The sequence below is a fragment of the Lissotriton vulgaris genome, chromosome 1_1 (genome assembly GCF_964263255.1).
Source record: "Lissotriton vulgaris chromosome 1_1, aLisVul1.2, whole genome shotgun sequence".
NCBI lineage: Eukaryota > Metazoa > Chordata > Amphibia > Caudata > Salamandridae > Lissotriton > Lissotriton vulgaris.
The window spans coordinates 1,764,291,487-1,764,307,364 of NC_141685.1; the positions used below are offsets into that span (position 1 = coordinate 1,764,291,487).

Sequence of the window (15,878 nt, forward strand, 5' to 3'; positions counted from 1 at the left end):
TTTTGAGTTTGTACAACTTAACAATTATAAAAAAAAATAGTGTCTGTACTTTTCTCTCAAAACAAATCAACTGCACCTCAGAAACAAACATACATTAGCAGTGAATGGTTTTCAACAGGAATTCTTCTGCTAGACCCAACATTAGATGATGACAACAAATTAAAGATTTACAACTCTCGGCCTTTGTAACCACCCTGGTGCTCCTTTGGTGCAGCATTTAAGAAGCATGCTACCGTGTAATGTAACGTAATGTTAACTTGCGCACCTCATGGACTTACTCAATATTGCTTGACCATCACATATGTTCTCAAGCAGTATATATGATGAATGGACTATACGTGGAAGTGGTAGCACACACCCGAAAAAGCAGGGCCCAATGCTCTTATGTAGCAATAAACTAAGCAGTGCCACTAAAAGAAAGCACCCATTGCTCAACGAACCAACTCATTCACGCACAAATGACTACATCAATATGTACCAAATAATGAATGATGATAAATATCCTCTGCATCTTGTACAGAAGGTTATTTTTATACAATCAAGGTTGAGGGTCTCATCCATCAAGTTAAAAGAACCTGCTGTTTGCATCATGTTTCAATCTGTAGAAAATCAAAATGTAAATTCTGAGAATTTCTCTTTTGTCTTTTTTGGCCTAAGAGTGTTTTTTTATTGATGGGAACTGTCATGGTTTTAGGTTTGTGGCAGGCGGGTCAGACACTGATTCCAGGCTCTTTGGAGGCCTGATCTGAGCAATATGGCTGTAGAGATTGTGGCCTCATCTGATACCCACTAATACAAGAACTGACTCCTTATTTGATCATCCAGGCAGCCAGCTGTCTATGAGTAGAAAAACAATATATTCTGTCAGTTCAGGGCTATTCGTCATGTGGGTGCGTTGTCATGTGCGTACATTGGGGCACTGAGGCAGGTTTCCTTGAACTGCTTTTACCCACCCTTTTCAGAGTCAATAGGTACGGTTGTCATTTTAGGGTTGCTTTTAACATCCCAGGCTATGACATAACTTGAGATCTTTCTAGGCAACCAGCGTTTGATGTTGCATTTTAAAAACAAAATACTTTTTGAGGAATTTTAGACGCTGGTTTTTGCCAAAGACTTTGATCTTAATATCTGTATTATGTGGTTAGATTCAAATTTGCTTCTCCTTTTACCATCAATCTAATCTGGGAACACAAATTGACACATGGTCTTCTCGTTAAGGCAGGTATCTCCATATTCAATTGAATGGTTTTTCCTCTGATTTCTGTCTTCTGGGTTATTGGTTGACTCTGTGATGTTTCACTACAATTTTCAGAAACGGGGCGCTTTTTTACAACATGGTCACCAGCGTCACACTTCCTTTGCCAGCTATTTCCATCTCTAGGGCTTTGAGTGACTAAATAGAATCTTTAGAGTGCGGCCTCCTAAGTTATATTCAACTTTTTAACCACTGCTTGGTATTCAAGGAGCTAGATGCTGTACAACCTTCAGCAACTTTAACCACTGGACTATTGAAGTATTGCCTTTTTAGGTTTTAGGTGCTGATGCTTTATGGTAATAGGTTTCTATGCACCTGCTATTAGTATATTTAGACAAAAAATGAACCTGCAGACCCTGCCCAAATCAATAAAAGGTCCACCCAAGTTTTGTGAGGTAAAACAGTAGCTTTTAATAGGTCAGGGACAATGTCCAGTCCCCACTGTGGGTGACTAGCAGCTGTTCTATTCTGTCTTGGGCCAAGGCTCTTTCCTCTAAATATGGTAACATTGGCTTACACCCAATTGGCACCCTTAATATATTTATAGGTCCTTAGTAAAGTGATAGTACATATGCCAAGGGCCTGTAAATGTAATGCTGCTAGCAGGCATGCAGCACTTATTATGCCATCCACTTAAGTAGCCTTTTTAAACATGTCTCAGGTCTGCCATAGTAGTCTGTATGCGGTTTTAAACTGCCATTTCGACCTGGCAACATAATCCGTTGCGAGTTCTAAACATTCCTTTTTAATATATGTAAGTCATGTCTAGGGTAGGCCCTAAACAGCCTATGAGGCAGGTTGGAGTATATTTAATATGTGGAACATGTACTTTTAAGTTTTTTATGTCCTGGCAGAAAAAAAATCTTACATTCGATTCTCAGTACTACAAGGCCCACCTCTCCCACAGGATAACATTGGATTGGGCTTTACAGTGCTAACCTTAGATTGGGAACAGGTAGGAAAGTCAAATTTGGTCTCTAATCAATTGTAATTTAAAACACTCTTTAAGGGTAAAGTCGGAATTTAAATCAGAATTCTGAAACTGCCACTTACAGAAAGTTGGTATTTTCTTGTCCTAACCATTTGGATCCTGCAGCCTGTATCCTCGGTCACATGACTAAATGTAATTGGCAGGTAGCCGTTAAGTATTCCTCCCATTACACAAGGGGGAGTAGGTGTTGGCAGTATGGGCCATCTTGACCTGATGGGAGGGCGGAGCTGTCACTTACCACACTTGCATTTCACACAAATACACACAAATAACTTCACAATAGTGGCTTTTTTTGACTCCAGACATTTTGGAATCAGGGCAGGGAGGAAGGAAACCCCCAATCCAGATGTGTGTGTGGGGGGGAGGTCGATGGTTTAGATTTCTCCAACTCCAAAGCTAGAACAAAGTATAAATATTTGACCATCAGACCAAATCTTCTGTCCACTCATGGACCCATGCCCTGCTGCCAGAGGACTGTCCTTCTGCCTGAGGGCCGCCCTGATGTCTGAAAAGAAAGGCTGGACCTCTGGACTTTGTGTTGGGAGCAGCTAGAAGTGTAAATAAGAAAGCCCCCTCGTCGCCTGCATGTTGCTGCTTCAAACAGAATGCAGCCGTGCATGCACTGCTCAAATGTTTACTGGTGTCGGATAATTACGCCAAGACAAATCCAGCGTGTTTCCATGAGTCAGCTGAGAGTAGCGTCTGGATTGGCTCAGGGCAATCTGGGAGCCCGTGTGATAGGGCCGGACTGGGAACCCAATCCGGCCCGGCAAAGTGCTCTGCCGTCCCCCCTGCGGGAAAGCTGGGGGTGCGACAAGCTCTTTCCTGGGGCCGGTTTTCGTCCGATTTTATTACAGGGCCGATTTTGCAGCTATGCTGCATAAACGGCCCTGTAACAAAAACGGCCCCCAGCCCCAGGGGCCCAAAACCAGCCCCTCCCTTGCGGTGCACCGGGGGATTGCCCGGTGCCCGAAAGGCCAGTCCGGCCCTGCCGTGTGAGCATCCGAGCTGAAGAAATGGTGAGGCGGCGGACGTCAGGCTGCAGATAAGGCTTGTTTGTTTTTATTTTTTTATTTTTTTCCTCCGCACTGCCCAACCTATTTCCTCTGCCTGCTGCTGCTACTGAGAACTCAGTAGTAAAGTAACACCAGGAAATGTTCGTGAAAGCAATGCTTTACTTTCAAAGATCTATGCATTTTTATTTTAGTCGCAGGAAAAAAAACTCTAACCTCACAGTCTACTCTTCCCCATCCAAGCAAAAATCCTCAACATTAAAATCCTTGAAGACAAGCATCTCACCTCTCTGTTCAGATGCTCTTGATGCCATTGAGAAACTGATGGTGACTGAAGAATAGGGCACATTTGCTTGAGTGGCTGGGCCTAAGAAGGGCAAAAGAAAAACATGTTATCTACTATTAACAACATTAAAAAATGAAAATAATATCTGCGCATCTCCATTCTTATAGCATGTCATGATTATGTAGTTCCCAGATTCATTTTGCTGCAGGATAATTTTCATTCGCCTAAATTATTTTCTTCTTAATAAATGGATACATTTTCAGGAATAACATGCATGTACCTTTTATTACCCCTAATTCACTATTAATTGTTACTGTCATTTGATGATCATTCAGGGACAATCACTCCATTCTAATAAGAAACAAAAAGCCAAAGGCTAGGAGGAGTGTTCATAGCTTAGAATTGTGAAAAATATAATTCTAAAAAAAGGAACACTTTATAGCATTTGATTGCTTTTACTACCATATACGTTTTTTAAAAAGTATTTGGAACTATTGCTGCTTTAAGACTATTTCTTTATATTTCAGCAGGTTAAGAGGCACCTGGCACATAGATCTCTGAGTATGTTTTAGATGTGCACCCTATGGTCCATATAAAAAAGCGAGTAAAACAGTATAGGAGGAGAAACGTTCCCATGGGCATCTACAAATCATATTCACAGGCTACTACCATATTCCCTAGCTCATGTTTACTCGGCAACAATCCTCAATGGCCACAACAAATTAGGTTTTCAGTCTAACTCAAATAATATGCAAAAGACCCCATTCCACGTCCACTGAACATCAATGTATCTTATGAATCCTGACATCTTGATTGCAGAATGGGTTTGGTACTCGAGAATCATCACGGAGCATCAATTCTCTAGATCTAGACTTTTCTTGAGAATGTTGTCTTGTCTCACTTTATAGGCTAAGCTCAATATTGCTTGGGATCTCTACTCTAAATATTTCCACGGTTAGAGTTACATCTTTATATTAAAATGATAAGACGGGGAGGAGCGAACATTGCGGTGGTGTAAAATATCCCCTGCCTGCCTCCGCCCGAACTCAGTTCCAAGAGATATACCAGCCATCCTGCCACAGCCGGTGACAACTGGGATAACGCAGGAACCTCTGCAGAACACCCAAGGTCCTTGTGCGTGCCAAAAGTAGCTTGATTATCAGAGACAACTGGTTTCTACCCCAGGGCGCCAACACCCGTCATGGAGGACATTGTGTGGCTGCCACAAAGGGCTCGGATCCTACCCTCAAGTTAATTGGGCTCAGCAGGTTGGCCCTCCCTCTGGGTCCATATTACACAAGTTACCCGGGGGCTCAACATGCGTTGGCGCCTGCTCTGCGTGCCCCCATAGAACTTTGGTATTACAGAAAAGGCTGCAGACACTTCCGAGGCCCCTTCTGTAATACTGAAAGCGCTGGCGTACATACAGCGTCAGCGACTTCTCAAGAGGATGTACCCTCATTTGCATGGGTGCATGGCCATATAGATATGAGGGAATACCTTTGCCTCCACACTCGCACCGTATTACAGACGTAGGCACAGAGGCAAAGGAGCTCTGAGGAGGCGCACTGACAGTGCGCCCCCTTATTAGCCCTCTGGCAGGGGGAAGGGGGTCCCATGGACCCCACAGACATAGCTTTGCTGGCAGGTGCAGTCACTCACTGTAATGGGATCTCTACTCCCCTTTAAAAGTGCAGGCGGGTTGCCGCCTGCACTGTGAAAATACGGAGCGGCTGCTTTAAAGCCGCTCCATATTTCACTTGCATGTGCGTGGCTGTCCTGTGGGCAGAGCATTCTATGTAATATGGGACACTTTCCCTGTCTGCTCCCGGTGCACCTATTTTAAGGTGTGCCGGGCGCAAACAGGGAAAGTGCACCCTTTACATAATAGGGCTCCTGGGGCGCTAAAGGAAGGAAGCTCCACTTGAAGACCTTAGTTTGAGAGAGGGTACTCTAACCACATTATTCAAGTTGATTGCCTGGTGACTAGCCCCCCTGCTGAAATGAGTGTAAGGGAGAAGCAGAGATAGGAGACTGACAGATTGGTGCCCCCATTCCTACACTGCCATTTGATGAAAGCGCCGCATCGTTTAGGCCCCACAGGAACAAGTGGGTGCCCTGGCCCACAAAACAGCAATAAAACCACTGTATAAATAGTTCAGAATGTAAAACACCACAAGCCACCAACTGGAGGAATCCAATGGGTACAACACCCAGAATAATTCCAAGACTGTTGACAGTACAGGGACGGTTAAGTGTCCACACTGGTAGCACATCAGGAGTGACAAAGGCCCTCAAACCTTCTTCGGCTCTACTTTTAGCTGAGCAAAAACACTGTTAACCAAGCCCGCCAGAGAAATGTATTGTTCTTTAGTGATGTGTATTCTTTTTAGGAGATCTGTCACAATTTGATTGTGTTTGGAGTTGATGTCTGTCATGAATTGTTTGATTAATTTGATTTTACATCTTTTCATGACATATTGCTGATTCATTTCATATGTGTGTACTCCTTTTAAATTTCTGCTATACAAAAATACATATATTTCTATAAAAATAGGATTTCCCGTGTGTTCTATGCTCTCAATTTTCATTTGGTGTTGTTGTCTAAAGACACCTTGGAGTTTGTTCATATATGACTTACCCCTCAAACAAGTCTTAACAAATCCAAATTCTTCATAAACGAAATCCCTTGTTGGCACCATTTACCTTTGATTAGAAAGATAGATGGCAAATAAATTGAGGGACTCTTCCATAACCTATTCAGTCAAACTGGCCCGAACCAGAGAGAGGGAGATACCACTCTGTATAGAACACACCGAGTGGACTCTGGATGAGGGTGCTCCACCGATTATCGCCACACACTGGCCTTTATTCATTACTTTAAACAAAAAGAGCAATAATGTCTGCAGCAAGACAACAAGTTACAATCTCATTTCAGGGTGCCAAAGAGGGGATTTAGCAGGATCTGTCACCCATCACATTTAAGAAATGCTGGTCATTCTGCCCACTAATGGGATTCCTAAAGAACAATAAATAGAGATGAGGACACACCTTCCACTTGGTTTTCCAATAGGGGCAGCCTGCCCCTACACCAAACAAGATCTCTCCCTGAAGCTCCTCAGCGACTGGGCCTTGGTGATCCCCAAGATGGTCTAAAAGATGTAGACCAGCCCTCCCGCGGGTGAGCAGCAAACCTCAACGATATCAGTTGGGAAAAGGTGACAAGCAACAAAAGAGGAGCCAAACCCTCAGCCGACACAATTGCACAAGTGGAACAAGCACTGATACACTCACTAAAGAATGCTGGGGAAGTGGATTAGAAGAAGTAGTTCTAGAATCTACAGCCCAAGCTAAGGACTGGTAATGTGACTAACAAAAAGGGACTCAGTGAGCGAGAGCTCCGGCGCCACCAGCTGCAGCAGCAACTATCCTGACAACAGGGGGGCTCCTCGGGCCCCCTCCAAAGCAGCAGAGGCAACAACACCCAGACCAGATCAACAAGGGCGCCCAACCAGACGCCGGGAGGGGACGCCACAGACTGGGCGCAGTGGTGCGAGCAGAACGGCGTCACACCAAAATGGTAGCGGCCTGACCAGGCCTTTCAAACTAGCCTGGTGATGACCGTAGAGAGAGGTGGTCTAGTTGGGGTACCCAGCTCCGGAGCCTCACGGATGACGGATGGGCTTAGGCAGCCCTCGGGGAGATGTCTCCAGACAAGAGTGGGGTATCTGGAGTGCATGAGACCTGAGAAAGCGATTGCCCGGGACCCTGCGGAGAGCAGGGAGGAGAGCAACAGCAGTAGCAGCCACTCATACTACGAAGTGGTGAGGCGGGGACGGGGAACACAAAAAACAAGAACAAAACAAGTATAAATAACAAAATAAAGCTTACCTGCTCCGATGACCGCCACCTTGCTCCCGATTCTCGTGTTCTTGTCAGGAGCCTGTTGCACACTGCGTAGGCTTCCAGCTCCCAATTCCAATGCTGTTCACATGCTGGGAATGTTCTTTCCAGCAAATGAGCAGTGCTGGTACTGGCCTGAGTGCCTTGTTTCGCCGCTCAGACATATATTGGGAGCCTGTGTTGGTTTCTCCACCCAGCTGAACAATGCAGCTAGGTGGATAAAAGCTAAGTGCACATGACGGTTTGGCTGGCCCCACAAGGCAGGCCTAACCCTCAGTGCCCACCACTCCCCCTCCTCCATGGTGCTGCAGCTGCAGCATTAGGATGGGAGGCCACGCTCCTCCCTCAGCTCGCAGCCTGCAGGACTCAAAGGAAAATGATAATAAAAATGTTTTATTATCATTTAATTTTTGTCCTTTGCCTCTGCTGGCTATCAGTGGGGGGTGAGGCTCCTTTGCCATAACAGAGGAGCCACCCAGGGGAGAAAAGTGCAAGATGGGGCAGTCAAGATCCCCAATACATCCTCCTCATGAATGCCACAGGACGGATGGCAAGGTACTTGTGCCCTGTCTCATGCATGTTTGCCTTCCAGACCGCAGCTGGGGTTCTGGTGGTGGCCAGGGGGTTGAGGGGCAGAGTGTGCTTCCCTGGAGGGGCGGGGGGTGTCTGCTGCGAGGTGGCCCCATCCCCCATTCCACAGAAGATGACGAGGCATGAGTGCAGCATGAGGGAGAGGAGAGGTGTCCAGTGATGGGGTGCAGCCCGAGACCCTTGCAAGTAAGAAAAGTACAGCAAGCTGCACAATAATGATGGATTGTGCATAAGGTGCTCAGCAGGCCCATTGAGATGAATCCCCACAGGAGTGGGAGGACTAGCCTGCGTGGTACTTATGTACTGAGGAACATATCCTCAAGGCCCATACCAGGGCAATACTAGCTGCCATTCAGGATACCAACACCTCTCCAAAGCATAAGATAGAGACATTGACCTAAGAGGTGGGTCTGCTTCGGGTCGACCATAAAAAACTGGTTAAGAAAGTTGGAGCCACGGAGTGGCCCATCACGCAACTAAAATCTATGCAGATGGGTGTCCAGAGCTGCGTAGAGAAATTGAAAGCAGACTTGGCAGCACTGGCTGTGAAATTGGGCCACTCAAGCAGTAACAATGTCCAGATAGTGGGAATTCATGAGCAGGAGAAGGGTCCATCACCTGAAGTATATATAGAGGACTGGCTGGGTGTTATGGTGCTGGAGGGAAAGTACTCCAAATTATTCACCGTAGAGCAGGCATATCAGGTTCCAGATGGGCCTCCCCCTCTGGTGGCACTCCAAAAGAGCAATGGCGATGCAGCTCCTCAACTTCTGTGACAGGGATCACATCTTACTGGTGGCCTGGACTCACAGGCTTTGGCAGCTGGAGGGCTGGACCCTAAACATTTATCCTGACTACACCGCAAAGGTCTTGAAACAGAGAGAGACATATATTGAAGTCAAGTGACTCTTGAGAAGCCTGAACCTTAAATATGCGCTGCTATTTCCTGCCAAGCCACGCATACTGAATGACCAGGGATCCCACTTCTTTGAAATCAAGGCTGAGGCACAGAAATGACTTGAGGTCAAAGGCCACCAGATACCCGGACCCCCTGATGCCAATGGAGATACTGAATGGAGAAGGCAGAGACCAAAGCGAGCGTCCAGAAACAGAAGAGGTGTAATCCCCAAGAAAACGCAGGCTGAAAGCGTACAAGTCCGGTTGGTGGCTGAGATCCAGAATAGTAGGGCTTGGCCCAGGGGCACCAGATGGGACATACTGGATTTGGACAAGGAAACAACGGATGGAGAGACTTCAGTAGCGGGAGATGATCACGATGAGGAGGACATGCCACCAGTGCTGACCCCAATGACAGCCAATCTCCTCAGCTGAGAGAACTCATGACTTCCTGCGGGACTCCCACCACAACCTAGCACTGAACAACATGGGCAGGCAGGGACACCAGTTACCGAGGGGGGCGACAGACGTCTCCAGCATTGGAAGGTAGATAGTTCCAAGCTCATCGCATGAGATAGTTGGGAGGGCTGTTGTTTTATCGCAGGCAAAGGGATTAATTTAATCACCAGATGACAGCATACACGACGAACACAGGCGGACTAAACCCGACCATTTAAAGGTATGAATCCCAGGATAGAACGGGCACCCAAGCATGGAAGTGTGAACCTCTAGATTCTCTCATGAAATGTCACTGGCCTAGGCAATACTATTAAATTGGGAATCGTGACAAAAAGCCTATCCCGACATGACCCGAATGGGGTTGCGCTTCAAGAAACACATTTAGTGGGCAACAAATGCTGATTCCTCAACACGGGAAGATACATAATGGTGGCACACTCAGGATACACATTGAGCTCAAGGGAGGTTGGTATCTTGGTGCGTAGAAATGTTCCCTTCCAGCTTACACAGACATGGCTGACACCAGTCAGCTGTGGAGCCGCAGTAGTGGGCATCTGGAATGGGCTCACCCTGAACCTGGCATCCTGCTACCTCCCTCCTGGGTTGCAAAAGACTGGACTGAGTAAAATGGGTAACTGGCTGTTGGCCAGGCAGGCACTTTTACAATAATAGGGGCACACCGCACAGAGAGACAGGGACAGAGCATCTTGGACCCAATCCGTTTCCTAAACTGATACACAAGGCTGGGCTATCTCTTAGTACCCCACCAACAAACAAACACGTACGACGACACTCAGTACCTGCCCAGAGGCATCTTAGATCCTTCTCCCATGATCACAGCATTCCCAAACGCAACCGGGGAGTTAGAGTATGGGACAGAGACTAAACCTGCTGTGAGAACTTGTTGACTGGGACACCCAGAAATACCTGACAAGCATCTAAAAGCTATTTCAAAGACGGCAAGGGGTCAATGTACTCGGGGAGGTCTCAAGGGAGGCATACAAGACGGTGGTCCATGAGCAATTGATACCCATACAGTGAGAAAGAAAAAGGAGGAGGGAACAGGAGTGTCAGGACTTGGGGATAAAACTGGTGCAAGGGGAGGCAGAATACATCATATCGCCAATGCCTGAATTGGCGATTAAGATCGATAAGGCTAGAGAGAACTATCAAACTGTTTTTCAGCAGGGAACTAAGGTCATCAGATGAAACAAGTGGGGTCTACGAGCATGGTACCAAGGTAGAGAAACTCCTGGGTTGGCTGGCAAGGAGTGACAGAAACCGATGCGTAGACTGAGACGGAGGCGCGAAGTGATGGTGGAGACGCCAGCAAGCATAGCGTAGGAGATGGTGACGCATCTGTACGAGGTATACAAGTCGCACACATCGTGCAATGAGAAGGAGTTGCTGGACTTCATCCGAGAACTCCCTACCCCCAACCTGGGAGAAGGGGCTTGGGAAACACTGGAAGCCGAGATATCAGATTCAGAGAAAGCAGAGGACCTGTCCCACTTTAAGAGAGGGAAGGCATAGGGTCCTAATGGCTTCCCGCTGGAATTTTTTTAATGCCTCCATGCTCAGACAGGACCCCAACTTGGGGAAATTGTTCAGTAGTGTCAAACAAATGGTAAAACTTCCGGACGACCTGCCCCGAGCCTGGATTGTGCCTACAAATAAAGCAGGGAAGCCAGTCATGGGAGGATTGCATGTCCTATTGACCTATCTCACTGATCAACATGGAGGTGAAGGTACTAGCGTGGTTCCTTGCGGGTCGCATGTTGCAAGTAATGGAATTCCTGTTGGTGGTCGATCATGCCTCATGCCCTGTAGGGCGACGCAAACCAATTTTAGGTGCCTTTTTCACTGCTTGGCCCGCAGAGAGAGAATTGGGGAGCCAACTGGTATTTTATCATTGGTCGCAGAAAAAGCATTTGATTCCATAGAATGGCCTTACCTAATGGTTGTACTAGAGAAAATGGGATTTGGGTGGAATTTTCTACTATTGCTAAAACTACTTTACCAGGACCCCATGGCCAGGGTGTCTTTTAATGGCCTGCTGAGGGAGGTAATGTAGATAGAAAGGGGCATGTGGTAAGGATGTCCACTATCCCCCTTACTGTTTGCGGTGGCCTTCGATTCACTTGTTATCTGGGTCCGTAGTGATGCTCAACTTTATGGCCTGAGATGTGACTCCTTCTCTATCTGGCAGACCCAGCCAATCCCTTCTGCAGATACGTGAGATATTGCTGGTCTTGGGGACACACAGGGGACTCCAGATCAACTGGATCAAATCTGTAGCCTATCCCCTGACAGATGAATGCCTTCCACATTGCAGCCACCTCACAGTCTGCTGGGAGTCAGCAGGCTTCAAGTATCTAGATGTTTACATCACTGCCAACTGAGATCATTTCTTCTAGGAGAACTTGAATAGAGTTCTGGAGGCATATGGACAGACATAGACCACTGGAGGAGCTTTCAAATATTGCGGATGGGTAAGGCAGCACTGCAAAAAGGTATATATTTGCCCAAGTTCCTTTTTTTTCCCAAAATGTGCCCTATGCCATTTCAGACAGGTTCTTCCGACAGATGGATGAGGCCACACAGGCACTGCTCTGGGATGGTGAGCCTGACACATTGCCCTAGCAATGTTTACAAGGAAAACTTGGGAGGGGGAATAGCATTGCCAACCTGAGGCTGTACTACTGAGCAGCAAAACTGTTGATGGTAAATGACTGGGTTTTTCTGACTTGTGCGAGTCATCCCTCCTGGCAGATAGAAGGGCTTTAGACTCCTGTCACCTGTATCGGGAAGGAAGGTCGAGGGGGCTCCCGCCATAGACGGCGGTTGTGGTGGACACCTGGAGGAGGGTAGTGAGAGCAATGGGCTGGCAAGGGAAAATAACATTGATAATAATTCTATGGGAGTCAGAGGCACTGAGGGATCTTCTGGGGATTGGGGGCCACAGAAAATGAGACACACTGGATATATTGGTGTTGTGGGATGTCTGGAAGGAAGGTCAGCTGATCCCCTTTACAGACACATGGGCGGAGTATGATATGTTGAGCAGTTAGTCCCTGAGATACCTACAGATGCAACACATCCTTAAGAAGCATACCCATTAACTAGAGGACCCGCCGGAAGAATGCCCCCTGGTATCTCCCCTGCACAGTCACGCCATCTCACTGACCTACATGACACTTCTAGCTCATAGTCTCCACCCACTAGACTCACTCAGATTCAGGTGGGAACGAGACTAGGTATATTGTAGGATGATACCTAGGGGAGGCCTGTCATTACCATCTGAAGGTTTCAATAAGAGCAGGTTTCTGCCTGGTACAGTTAAAATTGCTACGAGGATAACCGTACACAAAATGAGGAGCTGCAAGACTGATCTGTGTTTGAGGGGTTGGTGACGGAGTGGCACCCTGCTCCATTCCATATGGGAGTGCCCACAAGTGAGGGGGTGCTGGAAAAGAGTAGGGCAGAGGATATCAGGAGTGCTGGGGGTGCAGTTACGCCTCACTCCCCAGTTGGGCACATTGAGTATATGGGGAGAGAAAACACTGGAGCGATACACATTGCTCTTCTGCAACATTGCCTTTTCCGTTGCCCAGCGGAACATACTCAAACAATGGGGCAGCCCTACTACGCCCAAAGTGCAGGAATGGGCAATGAACCTTGACTGGTGCATGAGGGCTGAGGAGGCAGTATATAAAGCCCATGGCTGCCCTCATAAATTTGAGAGGATCTTGAATCGCTGGAAGAACGAAGAGACATTTAGTTAATGGGGAATTGCTAACCTTAAATAACCCATTATCCGTATTGCGTGGCTGCCTGTCTGACCAAATTTGGATTGGGCAGGAGGGGGGGCTTGTTGTACGTTTAAAATGCTAATAAAAAGATTTATGAACAAACCAAAAGGGACTCCTGTTCAAACTGCCAAGTAAGTCATAGAGCCATTTTTGATTTAATGAAAAAGGGTGACGGCAGAAATAAGAGTGAGACAATTAGTCTGAAGGAGAAGGTTTAAGCAAAAGTGTACAGTACCCCAGCACCTGCAACTTCTCAGGAAGGTGGAAGAAAAGAATAGACTGTTTTAATCCATGTTGTTAGGAACAGGTATATTCTGATCGAAGGTAATTCCATATTGCAAACGGAGGCATGTCAGGCAGACAAACAACACTAGAGTCCGCTTTACTTGACCATTAACGGATTTGTTCTTGCAACACGCCTCACACCAGTAGCACTTCCACACCTCACTAATGGGAATGCTTAAATATTGAGTTTAAACGCTGAGGCTGGAACGTGCCAGCTAAACAAATGACACGTCATGCGAGGTTGGTCTCCTACAGGAAACACACCTGTTTAAAAGGGATTGCCGAAGACTGCGATCTAGATGGTTCCCAATACAATTTCTGTCCTCAGGCCCGGTCAAGAAAGGAGTAGTTGCAATTCCACTGTCCAGCACCTTCACAAGTTAGATATTGAGGACAATGGTGCAGGAAGTGGAAAGACTTCTGGCTCTGAGACTGGCCATGGGGTGGAGGGGGACAGTCATTTACAGTAGCCTAACAATGGCCAGGGTAGATCCATAAATGGCAATACAACTAAAATATTATTATCAGAATATAGAGTCATGCTGGTGGGTGAAAACTTCAATAGCATGGTTATCAAATCTTGGGCAGAGAGTGGGACAAGCTGAGGCAATGCCCGTTGAAGGAAAGAGGTGGTTAAAGGAGCTGTGCCTAAGAGATATATGGCAATCCCATCATCCAAACACAAAGTACTACACATACTGTTATGCCTCCGATCACACTTAACACCAGAATTGATCACTTGCAGTGGACCCCCAGATGGTTGACAGATCACTCGCTCTGGGGTCTCTGCTTGATCAGATCATGACCCATTTGATTGTCACTATAGATTTATCAGCATGGCAAAATAACACATAACTATAAAAACAGGAAGAGAGTCACCCTTACTTGACCACAAGGGAACAGGGTCAGTCAGCAAGTAAAAAACAAGGGGTTCCCTTGGTCGTGTAACACAATATCATACACTAATTTCTTTCTTACTCGGGTCTATTCATCTCGAGCCTGTGGGACTCATCAAGCATTCAAATCTTTCAAACACAAGTGTGAGAGTTGTTTTAAAGGTGGCACCACAAAAGGCACTTACAAACTACTGGGGGTCATTGTGTAACCGAGATAAAATCTCAAACTTTTATTTTCATAAAAACATAGAACCGCATATAATTCATCCTTGGTCAGTACATCACCTTATTATGCAGATATCAAACAAATTAAAAACAATATGACCACTATGCAAATAATGCTGGACTCAACTGCATATTCTATTTCGCCATATATAGGAAAAGCAAACAATTTAAAATCAAGCAATATTCATAACAATCAATGAAAATACATAAAAAGGTCAACGCGTTTCGGTGGATCTTGCTGTGCGCACCACCTTCTTCAGGACAATTAAAAACAGTGTTATTTTTCGTTTTTGGCTGCTCCCCTTCTCACTGTTCGGGGTAATCACTTGGGTTGTTTGCTGCAGCTCTTGTTTAAAAGTTTACTCAATGAGAGATGTACGCTCTCCTTCTTTGCTTTCTTTTGATTTGCAGAATCTGGTTAAAAAAGGGGGGCATCCGATTCTTATCAGCTCCTCATTCTGGTCTATCTAGCCCCTTCCTTTTCCATATAGGTTCCACCTTTGCGGCTTTTATTCTTTCTTCTTAGTTACTCCTTCTTTTCAGTATTGGAGTTTGTTCAATTATCCCTCTTACCGATTACCTCACGGTATCGTGTGGTTTGCCGCATCGGTTTCAGAGCAGTAAAAAAAAAAAAGCATCAGGGGGTACCCACGGAGCGGCACTGAGGCAGACAAGAGAAGTATCGCCAGCGGAAACTGATCATGTGAATACTCCTCTGATGCAACGCTCATGAGGCACGAGAAAATTTGAAAAATAGACCAGACTGGGTCACATTTTTTGCAATAAAAGGGCCTACTCAGGCCCTGGATCTAATGGACTAGCCTATTTTTGCTAGTCTATTTTAGGAAAGTAGGCATACTTTACCAAGATTATTTACTTGAGTGCAGTAGGGATCAACATAGGTCCTGATGAGTAAAGCAGTGGGGGACTGCTTACGAAACATGTCGACCAAGTAGAGTTTAATAAATAACCCAATCACAACCCCTTTTTATTATTTCCAGCTAGAGAATTGAATAAACTAATTTTTCTACTAGCCAGGAAATTTTTAAACATTTCATTTTACTTCCCATATTTCATCCAACCCCTACCACTCACACTATCCTTACACCACACATAGCCTATTTCCATAAAAAAAGTGCTCCCGCGTAGTACGTAGGTCGTAGCACGCCCCGCCCCATAGAGGGACGGGAAGACCCCGATGATGAAGCATGACACTATGGGAATCATAGTGTGTGAGGGGTATTTTAAAAACACATGGTGCTTGC

General features: G+C 46.1%; 1 protein-coding gene across 2 annotated transcripts in view; it reads right to left on the bottom strand.

Annotated features, from left to right (window-relative positions):
• Positions 1 to 15,878, bottom strand: part of LOC147751179 (uncharacterized protein C3orf20 homolog) — a 452,887-nt gene that overhangs the window by 330,453 nt on the left and 106,556 nt on the right. For both annotated transcript variants that reach the window (XM_086919068.1, XM_086919069.1), the window contains one exon: positions 3,546 to 3,626. In XM_086919068.1, coding sequence (XP_086775194.1) covers positions 3,546 to 3,626 — 81 coding nt within the window. The remainder of the gene's footprint in view (positions 1 to 3,545; positions 3,627 to 15,878) is intronic.